Source organism: Rhipicephalus sanguineus, chromosome 2 (assembly GCF_013339695.2).
Source record: "Rhipicephalus sanguineus isolate Rsan-2018 chromosome 2, BIME_Rsan_1.4, whole genome shotgun sequence".
Classification (NCBI taxonomy): Eukaryota; Metazoa; Arthropoda; class Arachnida; order Ixodida; family Ixodidae; genus Rhipicephalus; species Rhipicephalus sanguineus.
This window is the reverse complement of record NC_051177.1, coordinates 94,199,702-94,217,684: the sequence shown is the minus strand read 5'-3', so window position 1 is coordinate 94,217,684 and position 17,983 is coordinate 94,199,702. Positions and strand designations below refer to the sequence as shown.

The window sequence follows — 17,983 nt, the reverse complement described above, 5'->3', positions numbered from 1 at the left end:
TTGTGCACATGGAACTAAAACAAAACTAATCTACCCGCTCAGCTGAGGCCTGCGTCGCCATGCACAAACAGAGACGCAGTAGCGCGACCAACGACCGCGACGAGGCACGCGAGAAAACTGCCGCGCACTTTGCGATCAAACCTTGGGGACACCGACAGGGTTAAACAAGCACGCCTGCCAAACGCCCCACACCGGCGTCGTGCCTGCCGGCTCTTCAAGTTCGTCCACCACCACCCCACTCCCAAGCCTCCCCTCTGCCGCAGAGCGGGCGCCCCCTAAAAACACGACGCGTCGTCGGTATCCGTTACCGCCGCGCCGTTGGCGCAGTTCTCGTACGCGAGAAGAGGTGCTGACGTCAAACGTGACGTCTGAAAAAGGGGTGTTCCCCTCTTCTTTCTTTCCCGTAGGGAGCTGCCCTTCCCTCGTGCGGATATATATATTTTTTTTCGATCGAGGATAGGAAGGAGAAGGGACAGGAGGATTGGCGCGGCGGTGGCATCGGCGGCAAGCGACGTGGTGTTCCTCGCGGGGGTCATGATGGAGCGGGAGGAGAGAGGAGGAGGGGGAGGGAAGGCAGCGGAACGGCAGGGAAAAAAGGCAGTTGCGCCGGTTCGAACCGCGCAGCGAAGCAGACCGCGTAGGAGCAGCCAATGAGGTGGCCAGCGTCTGCTAGCGTCGCCGCTGACCTTCCCGTCGCGGGAAAAAGTCGGTCGCGAGGGAGCGCTTCAGACGGTTGCCGAACGGAGCGGCTGTGCGCCAATCTGAGATCTCCCGCGCGGAGCGGCTGGCGTCAGAACGGGGATAACATGTCATCGCCATTCCAGAGGACGCGTGGTACACTGTTTCTTTCGTTGCTCTTTTTCATTCTGTCTCCAAACGGCGCTTGCTTCCCTGTTAAGTCTGCTCTCGTTGCGAAGAAAGAAAAAGCAGAGCACTAGTAGAGATTTACGTGGCGGAGAACTGCCGTCCGCAGACTTAATTCGACCATTTCTTTCACCGTACATCTCATACGACTCCCTTAGGTAGCATTCCGTAGGCTGGCACGTCTCGAACTTGATGTTAGCCTCTTTGGCACTGTGAGTGTGAATGCATTTTGAGAACGACAAATTGAAATTCCACACAAACGCGTGCTTCGTGAAACAGGTCGTATCCATTAGGTCGAATCCTCTAAGTCCAACTTTAGGTCGCATCCCGGAGGCTGGCACGTATCGAGCTTGAGCCCAGCATGTCAACATCTTTGGTGTCGTGAATATGAATGCATTTCGAGAACGAAAAAATGACATTCCAAACAGTAGCGTAACTTGTCCTTCTGTGAGGAGGGCCGTTTTGCAACGACCGGTTCTGCATTAGTCACGCAGAAGGTGCGCGTTGTATAAAATGATTTTTAACTGGAGTATCAAGGCCTTGCTATACAGCACGCTCCAGCGAATTCGTCGCTGTGGAAAAAACTTCCTACGTTCAAATCAAGCAACGTCTTTACGATAACATTAATCTTTACGGGTGGTGCTACCATTTCTGTGCATGCGCAGATAGCATTTTTTCTACCACCATTTCTGTTACAGTTTATAGTAGGCGCTTGCGTTGTCTCACTCCTTACTTTTTCTACTATGGATTCCTGCGACCTACACGAAATTTCTGTTATGTTATACACCACACAACCCAACAGAAAAATCCTTTGAGATTTCTTCATCCTTTTTTTTTTAAAGGTCCACTATATCATGCAGGGATACCACGTATGCATACAGTTCAAGCATTCTTCGGGGAACACGACGTGTAGCGGAAAGGTTAAAATGAAAATCTGCATGGGGCGCTTGCGTATGAAATTTCCTTGTACTGAGATAAGGTTTGGGAATGCCCGTTCATGAGTCAATTTTGCACTGTTTTGTGATTATCGACAACTTCCCGGTGGAAAATATTGCGTAAGAGGAGTAGCCGGAGCACAGCTAGACACCGACCTCTCTTTAAACACATTTAATAATAATTTAAAGAAAACTGTTGCTAGACAGCACCAGTCCCGCTACATCTGTACTCTTTGCTGCTATATGCTGTTCTTAAGAATCTGGACATTGGGGGTGCTGCCACGCATTAACACAGCCAGCAACACGTTAATAATATCTGGGGTTTTACGTCCCAAAACCACGATATGATTGTGAGAGACGCCGTAGTGGAGGGCTCAGCCAGCAACACGTTCTTGTATACGAAAGTGACCCAACTGAGAACAGAAAGTAGTGTTCAAACTTCAGCTATGTGGAAAGAAAATACTGTAAGTCCGTGGCCAGTTTCCTTGAATAGATGGGTCACCCATTGATATTTAAGTACTGTACGTTTCTGGGACACGTTAATCTCCGTGTCCTAGTGGTTATGATGCTCGACCGCTGGCCCGAAGGTCGCGGGATCGCATCCCGGCCGCGGCGGCCACATTTCGACGGAGGCGAAATGCTAGAGTGCCGTGCACTTAGATTTGTGTGCACGTTAAGGAGGCCAAGGTGGTCGAAATTTCCGGAGCCCTCCCGTACGGCGTCCCTCCTAATCATATCGTGGTTATGGGACGTAAAACCGCAATAATTAGTATTATAACCTCCATGCTCAAACCACGCATGCGCGTCGACATCTTGCAGCAAGACGGTGTCAGTGCTATTTCACTCAACTTTCGCGCGCATTCCACAGCCCCCCTCCCCTTATCAATTATCGGCGCAGTGCCGAGGGTAGGCAGGCGCTCATCATTTTGCAAGTGCCAGTTTCATTCTCCATCCGGGCGAGACTTGGTTCTCTAGATTCACGCGGTCGCCGTATCAAGGTCAAATAAGCAAGGAAGAGTGAAGTGGGTAGGCCGAAAAATGCTATTGGATTTCGCTCAACCAAGGGATTAAGACACGGTAAGGAGAAAAAAAAAAGAGATGAAAAATGAATGATGTGCCATGGTCAGTCGCTGTACGAAATACATGTTGTTAAGATTAGCTCATTACATACTGACCATCAAGACGCAATCGCTGTCTCAGAGAATGACGCATTGAATACAAAGCTTTGCTGTGTCAAGCTATGAAAATGTCAGTCAGTCGGGCACAGCAAATATAGAATATCTAAATTGTTGCAATTGTTGAACGTAGAGTACAATGTTTTGTTTTTCATTAGTGCAATGCAAAATGCGTCTCGTATCTCGGTGTATCACTCAAAGCATGCCCAATTTAAAGCTTGTTAAAGGCATGAATTTCTAAGTTACCTTTGGTGAAACTTTACTTGGTATGTGGCAATCCATAATTTCAGAAGCGAGATCAGTAAAGAAAATATAGATCATAATTGACTGAAAGACGGTCATGACGCAGTGAGGCCGTATTAAAAAAGAAGTACTTTACCAGAAGAGCATTCTACTATTCCAAAGAGAAATCGCATGTGAAGCTATACCAAAATGCCGGAACCTTAGATACTTATGTAATCTTAACTAATAAGACGGTAAAGAAAGCGAACATTAGGCTAAGCTAAAGGTTATCTAAACCTTTAACATAGGCTTAGAGAAGCTTTTCTTTACATTACACACTTTTGTGACACTATATTTTATGACAAATATTGGAAGTTTATTAAAGCATTACTTGTTCCTTAACACGCGTATGTCCTTGGCAGATACAAAGAGGCCGATCAAATGCAAACTTCGTTACTTATTCACTCTCGCTTTCATCTGCAAACCACGTAAATCACACGCCTCTGCTCACCGATAGATACGACCTTACGCTCAGCAAACGCGAAATCGATATGACCTTTAGCACGCCATATCTTCTGCGACAACGTGTAGTTTTAAGTTATTCATGCGCATATCTTGGTAACATCTAATCCTCTACGGCCGCTCGTCGAGGTTTCCTACACAGAACCGTTTAAATTATTCGCGTAAGCTGAATGTCGGAGTGGCATCCTACGCCACTGTTACAATCCTTCCGCTTTGGAAACATGGTATGAGCAGATTTTGTGGCACTATTCAACCACTGAACAAGGGTCGTTCACGAATTTTTCATCTTTTCATAATGTCCCTAAGCAAATTTAGGAGCGAAGAATCAGGTTAGTCGGCCCAATCTGACATTCCCGATGAGACAGAAGCAGTTATAGACGTTGCAGAGGATAGAAGTAAGCAGCAAACACCTGTGCGGCTGTTCCTACTTGTCAAACCTGCTGTATGTTATTATTCACAGGAAACAGGTCAGCAGGTCAATTCGACTATACTGAGTAAGAATAACTGTTGTGTTTAGAAGAAAAACTTTGTTGCATTGCTGCACAGAAGGCATTCCAGCCTCCGAAGTATGATTGTTGTCTTGGATAATTATAGAAGAAATACCGTGACATATCGCCAAAAATAAAAAAAAGGCGTTGCCATTTGTAGGTGAACTTACATAGGAAGGTGACACGTCGATCTGATTGGCGAACGACTTGAGAAGGACGAATCCGCGGACGGTGGCGGGTGACGTCAGTGAACAGCGGGCAACCATGTGCTTCGGCGTCGACATCGTGGACCTTAGTAGCGGTTTCGAGGTCGAACCCGCTTCAGGGGCGCTTAGAATGGCGGCGTCTAGTACACGTCAAAATGGCGAACGACGAACCGTAACCTAACTAAAAAACCAAACCTCTCACGCCGGAGGCCTCGATCGTCGTCGGGAGAAGAAACGAGCCAGCGGCGCCTTGACGAAATCTCGGCGCCGGCGTGTGCCGGCGGGGGATCCATTGGTATTTACAAACAAAATGAGCGCGTCACTCTTGCGTCACCACGGATGGCGCACCACGTGACTGTCGTGGCGCCGCGGAGAGAGGACACACAGTGTGCCCGACAGCGCCGCCTACCATTATGTAGGGAAGGAAAGAAATCGGCGGGAAAAGGGGGCGAGAGAGAAAGCAGGGAGATCGGAGAGGGAGAGTTAGACGGAATGAAACGGAGAAGGTAGGTGGGACAGGGCGAGAGAACAGCTCGAGGAGTGGTGAGTGGGGTGAGGGGGTGATGGAGGGGGGATGGAGGGGGGATGGCAGCATGCTAGCATGCCACCGCCGCCACCGCGACAGCGTGGAGCGGTACGTATCGACCTGATTGATCTCGAAAGGAGAAACGAACCGAGCGTGATAAAGAAACAATTCATAGATTTTCGGTGGCAGAAACGAGGGGAGAGGAGGCGAAAAAAGAAATCGAGAGAAAAGGCAACGCCTACGCAGTTCTTTCTTGGCTGCAGCGCAGCGTTAAGACATATGAGCGCGAAGCGAAGGACGTTGAGAGAGGCAGAGGTGTACGGGCCCTTACGGTCATCATGGGACACGCGGCATGAAGGCCTTAGAAAAACGAAGAGCACCAGGCGCACAAAATGAATGTAGAACGTGGGGCACCCTAACGTGCGCAGACATCTGCGCGATCAATAGCTTGAATGAAACGGCTCGGCGGAGCGCGGGAAGCGTAGAGCGTTCGCGACTTCAAGGCAACTTATTTGTTCAGGTATATATATAACAGCCGCCGAAACTTATAATTAACTTGTCAGACCGAGTTTCTATGCATTCGAGTTGTCCTCAATGACATCTGGTTCTGTAGGTAACCTGTGCGTTCCTGAAATGGTGAAGAAAAGAAAGCTTACCAGTCGATGCCGACAATATGCTTCGACGGCTGTATGCGTGTGCCACGTACACGTGCGAACACGCATATGTAGAGGTTCGATCCATCTTGTCAGCTGACCATACTTCCCTGCCAAGTTTCACGGCATCACGAACGGTGACATTCAACATAAGCGCCACAATGCAAACGGCTACCATGTCACGTTGACGTGGTGACAGCTGAAAAACGAACCAGGGAGGTGCGTTTTTCCGTGCGCGAGGAAGGGTATTGGTGATGTCCACGTGCGGCTGTTGTGTCGCGGTGCTTGTAGTGGATGAGGTCACCGGTGTTTTATTCGTGCGCTACTCTCCGTTGCCAACATAGAGGAAGGAAGTTTTGAAGAACCAGAGAATACAATCCGGAATAATTATGAACTCGTAACCGAGAAGGCGAATTCGATGCCGGGTGCACCAGCCTCGATCTAATACAACACCGAAAAACTCATGAGCACAGTAATAATAATTATAGTAATAACCAGAACTACGATGTGACATTTAGGCACGCCGTAGTAGGGGACTCTGGATTAATTTTGACCGCCTGAGGTTCTTTAACGTGCACCTAAATCCACATGCACGGGTGTTTTCGAATTTCGCCCCTATCGAAATGCGGCCGCCAGGGTTGAGCACAACCTGTGGGGGTGCTTTCACCCCTCGGAAAGGCCTTTTCACATCATGGCACCCGCGCATCCGGTGGGTCGGCGTAGTTAGCGTTCCCGCCGCCGTGCGATGGATGGCGCTGCGCCCGCGGTGGCGCTAGAGTCACTAGAAAAATTTCAGAGTATCGCATCTGTTTTCCGCGCGCCGCCGCCGACGCGATTGGCTTACTCGCATCACGTGACCTCTCGCCGCCATATCCCTTCCAAGCGCTTTGGGTGCAGGCGCGTTGAATGCAGAGCGCGGCCGGATATTTAGCAGTACCACGGTCCCTAGAAGTACTTCGTCGCTTTTTTAAACGCGTCATGCAGATGCCAGGGAGTAGCTCACCATTGCTGGTGATCTACTCCGGGAATTTCGTATATTTTTGCATTCCGTGTGGGAAACATTAACGTCAAAGAGCGTCGTTGTACGTGGCTGCATAGTTGGCCGCGGAATGAATTCGCGCCCCTCGAAGAACACTCCTTTCTGCAGTGAACTACACAAACTTTGCTGGAAAAGCTCTCATGCAACAGGATACTTCACCTTTTCGGTTCGCTATGTTCAGCGATATTGAAAACTACATACTACATATCTTTCTATTTGCTCGGCTGTTTATATCTCGATCTGTTGAACAGATTGTGCATGCATTTCTAGTTATAAGCGTGTCAAGCACGAGAGCGAAATCGAAGATTGTCGCATGATCATTTGCCACTGCGCAAAACTGAAGCGTGGAACTCTGTTGATAATTTGGTATAAGGCAATGTTATTAAGCGTATTTTATTTTTTTTCAAAAAAGAATGTTGCTAATACTGCATTGCGCCGAGCGTACTCTTACAAAACTGTTTAGTAGGTGAGAAATGGTCGCAGCAAAAAAACAAAAAGAGAAAAAGGCTAATCCTCTCACTCATTGAGGGAATCGATTTCATGCGAGCCCTAGATCTATATACATACTGTGTTGCAGTAGCATGCGCGTTAAAGATTTTCGGGATGTGCTATTTCTGATCAAAATAACATAAAACACTGCGCCGAGGAAGTTTTAACAAGAGTGCATTACGAAAACAAAAGCTGAAATTAAAAGCAGTGCAGAAAGCGAACCCCAGCCGTTTACGCGCTGGCAACGCCAAAAAAAAAAAAAAACTTTGTCGGAACACAGCAAAATATTTGGAAATGCACTGCAACGTTGGGAATATTAAGGAGACAAAAAATAGGAAATGAAACAACTGAGTAGTGACGTCAATTATTTTTGATCGCCTATTTTCTACGTATCTGTTAGGAAATGACAACGTATTCGCAAAATGAGATGCACCTTACCTACCGCACGCCGATTCACCTATGCGTTCGGCTGCTGGCGTTCCGAACCGAGAGAAATACTTCACGCACACCTTCCACTTACCGTACACACACCACTGTTATCACAGATAACACCCAGCTGAACAGCAAGCATGGTGCGCAAGTAAGGTATGCGTTAGCGATCAGTCGAAGGACGCAATGCTGAATGTTCTCGTTCGATAATGTTGTCGAATGCGCTATGAAGTGAACCTGAACACCGACTGCAAAGCTAGCGCAAACAGTCAACATTCACCAAGTGTCGAAGTAAATGGCATCTCGCACGGTCATTACGCTAATGCAACCATGTCTACAGCTCCGGACCTTGCGAACACACCCGGCCGTGAAATGAAAAGAGACCGATGAAGCCACGAAGAGTTCGCGAGCACATGACAACATTCGCCGCACGTTTCATTAGCTACACCGCTTGCCGCGCAGTCGATTCATGACTGTCGATGACTCGAAATCACTTCTGATATCCTTTTGAAGAAACACACACACACATATTGCAGTTACGCCGAGCGTAACACGGCATCGAGGCGAAAAGATCGGTCACTTCTCAACACACGCTACCAACTCGCCGGACTGTCCGGAAGGGAAATGGCCGCCGCCGCTCAATGTTGCCCGCGTGCAGCCTACCTTTGCGGTACTCTGAAATTTTCCAGTGACTCTAGGTGGCGCCACCATGTCAGCGAGGTTAGGCGGGTGCGCGGGGTACAGCAATGACTCTCTGAGGTGCTTGGAGGTTCGTGGAAGGTTCGTGGGCGCGATACCTCGGCTCGTTCCCGCGAACTCCCGGGGTGTGTCGAACGTCGGTGATGCCGCATTCGCGGTACATTGTATGTGGCATGTCGTTTGTGTATTTTATTGGCATTCGATTGCACTATTTGGCATTACTTCAGTTATTTGTTGGATTCGGCTGGCGAGCTCGCCGGTGTGTAAAAGCTGTTAATAAACCTCCACGTGTTCGCTGTACAACGGCGTGAGACTGTCGGTTTGTTCCAAGAGAGCGGCTCTCTTCAGAGACCGCATACCTGATCCTAATATCCGTAATATCCGTCTTGCATACACAACGCATGTCGAGAGAATACCGTTATGACCGAGCAAATAGTAAGCAATACGAGCTGTTGTCGATGGTTGCCTGCACCGCTACTCTACATAGGCACAACGCAAACAACATTAAACGCAAACGCACAACGCAAACAACATTATACATTGGTTTTATTCAGCTAAGCCGCTGTTGCATATTTTTTAAATCTGCCACAAGTTAAGTGACAGCCCTCGTGTACGAAGGTTGCGTGAACAAGAACGGGCATAGAAAGAAAACAGAACCATGCATCTTCACCTCGGCTCGTTTCCTAGTATACTGCACGTTGCCTCCATATGAGCGCGAGACTTTTTTTTAAATGCGAAGCATTTCTTAGCGAACTTCTGCGACTTTGAGCGTATCTATCTATCTATCTATCTATCTATCTATCTATCTATCTATCTATCTATCTATCTATCTATCTATCTATCTATCTATCTATCTATCTATCTATCTATCTATCTATCTATCTATCTATCTATCTATCTATCTATCTATCTATCTATCTGTCTGTCTGTCTGTCTGTCTGTCTGTCTGTCTGTCTGTCTGTCTGTCTGTCTGTCTGTCTGTCTATCTATCTATCTATCTATCTATCTATCTATCTATCTATCTATCTATCTATCTATCTATCTATCTATCTATCTATCTATCTATCTATCTATCTAGCCGCCTACGACTTTGGGCTCTCCTGGTCGCTTGGTTAATCGAATGTACACCAAAATTGGTATGGCGTAACATGACTGTATGACGAACATAAATGACAAGTCATAACATGAAAATCATGACACGCATGTCAAGTACAGCATGATTTACATGCCACGCTCATGGTGCGCTGGCGGCCGTTTCGCTAGCTTGATATACACCAAACTTGGTATCTTGCGACGTGACTGTGTGACGAACATAAATGACACGAGTTAACATGAAAATTATGACACGCATGTCATGTACAGCATGACTTACGTGCCACGCTCATGGTGCACTGGCGGCCGTTTCGCTGGCTCTATATACACAAAAATTGGTGTCTTGCGACGTGACTGTGTAACGAACACAAATAACGCGAGTTAACATGAAAATCATGACACGCATGTCATGTACAGCATGACTTACGTGCCACGCTCATGGTGCGCTAGCGGCCGTTTCGCTAGCTCGATCTACCCCGAAATTGGTATTGCGCGACGTGACTGTGTGACGAACAAAAAAACACGAGTTAACATGAAACTCATGACACGCATGTCATGTACAGCATGACTTACGTGCCACGCTCATGGGGCGCTGGCGGCCGTTTCGCTAGCTTGATCTATCCTGAAATTGGTATTGCGCGGAGTGACTGTGTGACGAACATAAAAACACGAGTTAATATGAAAATCATGACACGCATGTCATGTACAGCATGACTTACGTGCGACGCTCATGGTGCGCTGGCCGCCGTTTCGCTAGCTTGATCTACCCCGAAATTGGTATTGCGCGACGTGACTGTGTGACGAACATAAAAGCACGAGTTAACATGAAAATCATGACACGGATGTCATGTACAGCATGACTTACGTGCCACGCTCATGGGGCGCTGGCGGCCGTTTCGCTAGCTTGATCTATCCTGAAATTGGTATTGCGCGACATGACTGTGTGACGAACATAAAAAACACGAGTTAATATGAAAATCATGACACGCATGTCATGTACAGCATGACTTACGTGCCGCGCTCATGGTGCGCTGGCTGCCGTTTCGCTAGCTTGATCTACCCCGAAATTGGTATTGCGCGACGTGCCTGTGTGACGAACATAAAAACACGAGTTAACATGAAAATCATGACACGCATGTCATGTACAGCATGACCTACGTGCCACGATAATGGTGCGCTGGCGGCCGTTTCGCTAGCTTGCTTTACGCCAAAAATGGTATCTTCCGACGTGACTGTGTGACGAACATAAATAACACGAGTTAACATGAAAATCATGACACGCATGTCATGTACAGCATGACTTACGTGCCACGCTCATGAGGCGCTGGCGGCCGTTTCGATAGCTTGATCTACCCCAAAATTGGTATTGCGCTACGTGACTGTGTGACGAACATAAAAACACGAGTTTACATAAAATTCTTCGCACGCATGTCATGTACAGCATGACTTACGTGCCACGCTCATGGTGCGCTGGCGGCCGTTTCGCTAGCTTGATCTACCCCGAAGTTAGTATTGCGCGACGTTACTGTGTGACGAACATAAATTATAGGAGTTAACATGAAAACCATGACACGCATTTTCCTCAATGACATACAAGACGATGTATGCAGCTCTTTGCTGGCTGCTTCGCATTACATCGATTCCCACAATGCGTGGGATCTGCCGGCTTTTTTTTTTTTCGATCAATATCACATCAATACAAAAAACGTGGAGGATGCTTGAGCTTTACCTTCAAGAGTAGAACGCGTTAGCGTAATCGGTCTCCGTGCGCATCGCCTTCTCAATTGCTAGCCTGGCTTCGGTTCTCGGTGCATGCCTCAACTCAGGAAAAGAACGACTGTGCGCGTAACATTGGGCGTTTCAGACTATCCTACAATGCCTACTGCAAGTACAGTTGTTAAGTTCCCACTACGCCTTAATTCTTCCTTTTGCGAATCAGTGAAGGGCCCACTACGCGTCCGCAAGGCTACTCGCGAACCTACGCAGCTGCTCACTTGCTGATGCTTTTGCAGCTGATGATGATTAAATACGTCTGAGCGCTTTGTAATGGGCGGGTCTTTAAAACACGCACTCATTGCGCAATTCACATATTTTGACGCCTGACGCGATTCTAGACTTCTGCCACGCAATATTATGTGCGTTAAGGAGACTCATTCCATAACACGACATTCATATATTGTTTTTTTTTTTTTCCGTAGCAGTTTCAAGCAATAGTGTCGCTCTGTGGTAGAAGTCGTGCTTGCCACGAAGATGGCCTGTGTTCGATTCTCACTCGAACCGAATATTTTTTTAAGTTATCTTATTTGCATCTTTCTCGATTTTTCGGGCACGCACCAGATGATTTTTCGCTCACAACCAACGACGCCGACACCGACGCCGACACCGGACCTTCTGTGAAACAAGCTCTTTAACGCTATCGCGTTAAAAGAAGAAGATGGCTTTCGCCTTCGAGTCGTCTTAGGCGAATGCATGAGGGACCCAGCGTGTTATTCAAGGCAGACGTTCAGGAGATGACGGAGGCTTGAAGAGATGAAAATTCTTGAACACGGGTGTCGTTGAAACTGACCTTTCGAGATGTGGTCTCGTCTTCCTCAAGGCAGCAAATGAAGAAGACAAGAACACTTTGTGAAAACGTCGGCTCCAGCGACACCCGTGTTCGAGAATATTCTTTTCTCCCATCCGTTTTCTAACTTAAGTGGACCTGGGACGCAGTACCTAAAGATCGTTTAAAGTGCCTGACCTAATTTACCCCTATAGCGGCGCTTGTAGCGGATGCTTATTCTGCATTGCGGCGGTGTCCTGAGGGAAAGTACGCTAGAGTGGAAGTGCTTCGAGGTGCCGTGATGCGGAGAGACTATACAGTCTACGGACAGTTAGAGACGGACTACAAGTTCCACGGACCATTTAAGCAGCTTATTCCCGAAGAAACGTTGCACCCGCTTATTTAAGATTAACATGCCGCAGAGCCAAACCGTGCGATTAAAATATGCATGTCTCCTCCGCCCTAGTGACATCGCTGCGTAAACGTCTCGTTCTGTCCATTTGATATTTGCGCTTCGGCATAGCTCATAAGCGCTCTGGTGAAGTGCGTAAACATAAATGAAAAAAAAAAGAAATGGTGTGACCTTCGCGATAGATAAACACAAATATTGCGTGCTGCGCAGGATCAAAGTAAACACAATTATACGCATAACCGTTATTCCTATATGATTTAGTACACGATATCTCATTAAATCTTCCCTGCGCTTCCAACATGAGCTTTGTATGTGCATCACATTTTATGTGGGTCGTATAACATGGAGGTGCCATACGTACACCTGTCGTCGCAATTATTGACTCGACAAACATTCCGCGTTACCTCCGCCATCGTGTGATTGCCGCGCCAACATCTCGCATTATGCCGGTGGCTGGTTTCTCGTTTTGCTTTCCGGCACTGCTTGCGAACGGCGCATAGAAGCACCGTTCACAAGCATAAATTCGTAAGCCCAAGCTGAACATAAACATTTCGTGGGATGGCACGATGCTTAAAAGTAAGCGAAGCCGTACGCGCCGCCCTAGGCTGTATAGACTTGGATTCCGCATCGGTCGCAAACGTTAACATGCATGCCGGCATACTCAACGGGTGCCTGAACAACCTCTGCAAATACGAAGAACGAGCTTATTAATCTCTCCCGGCGTTTCCCGTCTTTTCGGCACAATTCGTGACGTCAGCAGTCTGTTAGCGTGACGTCATGAGGAAATAAGCTCTCCATTGGTTCTTATACTAGTGACATCATTTGTGAATTGCCTCCGCTTTGCCGTGCAGACGCACGCCCGTTCTGCCTTGTCTCGCATGGCTATCACGCGCGATCAACTGATTTCGCTTCGTTTTGCGCGTTTTCGACAGCGCAAGCGGAGATAAAGGCGTGTAGCCAAAGAGCGTGAAATCCTGATAGGCTCAACGCCTAGTGCTGGCATTGTCCACGTGTTTTATGAAGAAATAAGTGGCGAGGAAGAGATAGCGCCTATAGTAAGAGTAGTGAAGGCGAGAAAGAAACCACTCCTTCGTCTTTGAACTCGGAGTGGTTTAGGGGCCCTTTAAGCGGAATGATCGCCTCAGTAGACGTATTTTTCGATCCACAACATGCAGATGGGAGATCACCCGTAAAATACATCGCGTGCACGTTGACCATGCATAGAACAGGTACAGAAGGAGGGGCCTGTGATGAAAAGAAAAGCTCATTTCTTGTCTTATTTTTCACATCGCGTGATTCTGTAAACCGTTTTCTCGAGGGCTCCGCCATATTGCGATCGCAGCGCCGTTTGTCAGCTGGCGCGTATCGGTAGTACTATCGCGCTCAGTACGAGTTCGCGGGAGCGCGTGGACAAGCGCACTGTAGGGATGTAGAGTGGCGCCGATCGTGACATGTTTTCGAGTTATCAGGGGAGAGTTCAGCTTCTCTTGTGAGTGCGCATCGCTTCCATTTGCTACGATCGTCCTCGTATTGCCCTGTTATAATGATAATGATAATGATAATGATAATGATAATGATGAAAATGATAACTGCCGCGTGGCTTGACAACCAAACTTCGAATTTTTCTTCAGTAAAGCTAAATAAACAGCAAAACGTTCCTTCAAATAAAGGAGGGCGAGGGTGAAAGGAAGCAAATGGCAGCGATGCGTGCTCACAAGAACAGCCAAACTATCTCCCGATAACTCGAAAATATGCCACGATTGGCGCCACTGTACGGTCTTGCAGTGCGCGGGGCCACGCTCTCGCGTGGTGAAGGTCATACTGCGCGACAGTACGTGCGATTGCGCATGAGACTGCGCATAATACGTGCTGTTGGCCTGTTGGCGAGAGATTTAAAACAGACAGGGCATGCGCAAAAATTACTCTGATTCGCAAGCGCTATCGCTGCCTCGCGAAGCTACCGTTGGTATACATGGCCAGGACATACACGTGTGAGGAGGAGAGTGGGGTGCGGCGCGCTGGTTCAAGGATACGTTCTTTCCAGGGACGTAGCCAGCAATTTTCATCTACGAGGGAGGGGGGGGGGGGGGTCAACGACCTTTTATGTGTGTTCGCGCATGTATATATATACACATGCAAATCTGTAAAAATCCGTGGTAGGGGGAGGGAGGGATGAACCCCCCAGCCCCGGGCGCCATCTGGACGAGGTTGCGGGGCTCCTAAGTTCCAAATCTTGAACACAACGATGACAGATTCAATTGAAACACCTCACCGTTATTACAGCTAGTCCAATTGACCCTCCAAATTGCTACGCCTCTGTCCCAGTAAACGATTAAACAAAATCGAAAGCCTGGGACATAGTGACCTCGAGAGAGCGAGACAGAGAGAGTGAGGTAGCGATAAGAGAAAAAAAGACCCACGTGGGAGCCGAAGTAGCTGGAACTGTTTAATCTTAGCCATCCGCGTGTTTTCTTTAGCAGTGCGCCGGCCTAAATATAAGCGGCCGTCTGCGGCATAGTGCACTAACATTGGAAGTCAGTCTACGAAACCGATATCGAGTCAGACGACTTCGGAACGCTGGGCAGAGACCCCATCGACCCAGCATCCTTGAACCGACCGGCTGTATTCTTTACTCTTTCCCTATGACAGGCCCGATGAGTCGTAAGGGCAAGCGTGAGACGAAGAAAGAATATCTTAAATCACTCACTCGTAATTTGCCTAAAAAAATAAAGGTAAGCTTGGGGCGATACGTAAGGTCGTTACGAAATCCCACCTAGAGGGGCGAAGGCTTCAAGGCAGGATACTGAAGCTAAGCTATCGATTCTGCTTGAGGCCACTGATGCTTGGTTTATCAGCGTTGCTCGACTGAGTGAGTTGCGTATCGAAAGGGGACGCTGTGGCACTAGAGGCGTCATGGTAGAATCCGGGCTTCAGTGCCGGAAAAATAGAACTTATAGGTTAGGTTAGGATAGGTTAGGTTATCTTAGGTTAGGCTAGTTATTTGCTCTGCACGTTTGTTCGTAAAGGCATTTAGATCGCAAAAAGCCGGCTGATAGGAGACAGACAGCGAAGCACTCTTGTGTACTTACACGGAGGCTAATTTGTTATCTTCATGCACACAATGGCCGAAGCCGCCGGATCAGCCACTTCTGTGCCAAAACAAAGAATGAGTGCTCAAAGTCTATTGAGTTGAACAGATTTTGTCGCTAAATTAGTCATAATTCGTTAACCACCTTGCTAAGTGCTGGGTTTACTATAGCTGCAAAGCTGATGTAGTACGTGGACGACGCAAGAAGGAATAGCACTCTACGCGATCTGAAAAAAAAATGTAAAAGAAAAAGAAGAAGTCATTCGTAATTTAAATATTCAAAACAAAAATCGGTCCTCTCCCCTTCTTTCTTTCCTTTCTCGCTTGCGTCAAAATTGGGCGCACGAACTGCAGCGGTGCACGAGTATTTATTTTTGAGACCGAAACAAATATGAATCGAACAATGCTAGAAGAAGCTACTAGAATGGAATACTGAATAATTTTAGATGAATTTTAGAAAAATCATCAGCCACTTCTACAATTATTACAAAGCCATGCTGAGAGCCTAGGGTTCATAGTTTTAGCAGTAAAACGCTTCAATAGAGTATACGCAAGAAATATCCCAAGGTGGTAGACATAAGGATTCGAACAAAGTTAAGCAATTATCTTAATCGAGCTAGTCAGCATGTGTAGCGATAAGTCGTAGTTTATTACGATTGATAGGACGACGTGATGCATAATATTGTTACGGGGATGAAGTGAAGGAAGACGAAGTGCTGGAGAGCTTGACTGGCGCGCAAGTGTGCTGGTCAGCCAGCTTGACTCGTCTACCAATTATTCTTTGTAAATATACATTGTATATACCAAAACAACCCCGTATCATATTGGTGGAGGTGCGGGGTACTGCAGCAGGCAACGGAGCTCCGCAGCGGACGTCGCATCGCCCTCCCAACCATGGCTAACGCTGAGGCTTCCGCATCAACGTCGCTGTCTCCATCAACGTCGCCGTCCTCACCACTTGTTTTCGTACCACCTAAGGATCCCGGTACGTTCTGTGGGACCGATGGCGTCGACGTTGAAGACTGGTTGGCTATGTTTGAGCGCGTGAGTGTACCGAACAGATGGGACCCCACGCTTCAGCTGGCCAATGTGTTATTTTACTTGAGGGGCACCGCAAAGGTGTGGTTCGAAAACAACGAAGAAGAACTTACTAGCTGGGACCGATGCAAAGAAAAGTTGCGAGAGGTCTTTGGCAAACCCGCCGGCCGTAAGATCGCCGCCAAAAAGGAATTGGCCTGCCGTGCCCAATCTTCCACGGAATCGTACCTCTCCTATATTCAGGACGTGCTGGCTCTCTGCCGAAAGGCCGACAATGACATGACGGAAGGTGAGAAGGTCGGGCATGTGCTGAAGGGGATCGCCGACGACGCATTCAACCTCCTGATGTGCAAGGGCTGTTCTACCGTGGATTCGATCATCAAGGAGTGTCGTCAGTTCGAACAAGCAAAAAGCCGCCGCATTCTCCAACCGTTCGCCAGACTTCCAAACACCGCTGCCACGTCGACGTGTGAAGACCAGTCGACACCGCAACATTCTTCGCAGCCGGAAGACCTTACACGAATTGTTCGTCGTGAACAGGAAGCGATGGCGCCCTCAGCATTCTATTGACGCAGCACCGATGCCCCTGTTACCGTTCCTCTCGTTCAAGCCATTGTTCGTCAGGAGCTGGCAAATATCGGAGTGCATTCCGTGTGTTCTGTTGCCACGCCCAGAGTCAGCGAACGCCCTTCTGCTATGTCCTTCTCAAACCGACGATTCTCTGCACGTTCTCGCAACCCGGCTGAGTGGCGAACTGCAGATGACCGCCCAATATGTTTCACCTGCCACCGCGTTGGACATATTGCTCGTTACTGCCGCAACACATGGTCCTCGGCACCTCGTGCAACGACAAATATGACCCGTTTTGACGGTAATGCTCACCATTTTTCACCCGCTCCCGAGTCCAACGCCGCTGGCAATGCCGCTAGGAACACTTGGTACAGCCGCTCGCCTTCGCCACGTGGACACCAATCTCGTTCGCCGCACACACGTCGCCCATCGTCCCGTTCGCCACAGCCACGACGTCTATCGTCCCCCGTGGCCTTCGGCCGCACCATGTCGGAAAACTAAGAAGTGCAGCCCCCGGAGGTGGTGCTGCATTGACGACTACGGCAGCAAATCCTCTCTCTGTACCCACTAGACGAAGTGTCATTGACGTTAAAGTAGACGGCGTACCTGTCGAAGCACTTGTCGACACTGGAGCGAACATATCGGTAATGAGTTCAAGCCTACGCAAACGTTTAAAGAAAGTACTCACACCAGCAGCTACGCAGGTGCTCCGTGTGGCCGATGGCGGCACGCCGTTGGTTCTTGGTCTGTGCACTGCCCGCTTAAGTATAGTCGACCAACCTACTTCATTCATCTTCGCCGTGATTGACCGCTGCCCTTATGACGTTATCCTTGGACTGGACGTTTTATCGGATCATTCTGCTCTCATCGATTGCGCTACCGGCGTCCTTCAGCTAGAACTGCCTCAGATCGTCGCTGCTCCTAACACTGCGCCACCGCGACTGTGCTCTCTTCAAGAAGTGCGTCTGTCACATCAGGCAGTCACCTACGTCGT

General features: G+C 48.3%; 1 protein-coding gene across 2 annotated transcripts in view; it reads right to left on the bottom strand.

The window, feature by feature from the left end:
• LOC119383410 (sodium- and chloride-dependent glycine transporter 1) overlaps positions 1–17,983 on the bottom strand; it is a 90,718-nt gene that overhangs the window by 50,027 nt on the left and 22,708 nt on the right. Inside the window, exon 1 of one of the 2 annotated variants that reach the window (XM_049412502.1) lies at positions 4,377–4,609. The exons of the other annotated variant lie outside the window; for it this stretch is intronic. Coding sequence (XP_049268459.1) covers positions 4,377–4,490 — 114 coding nt within the window. The 5' untranslated portion in view covers positions 4,491–4,609. Of the gene's footprint in view, positions 1–4,376; positions 4,610–17,983 lie in introns of those variants that run through there. 2 annotated transcript variants of the gene reach the window in all.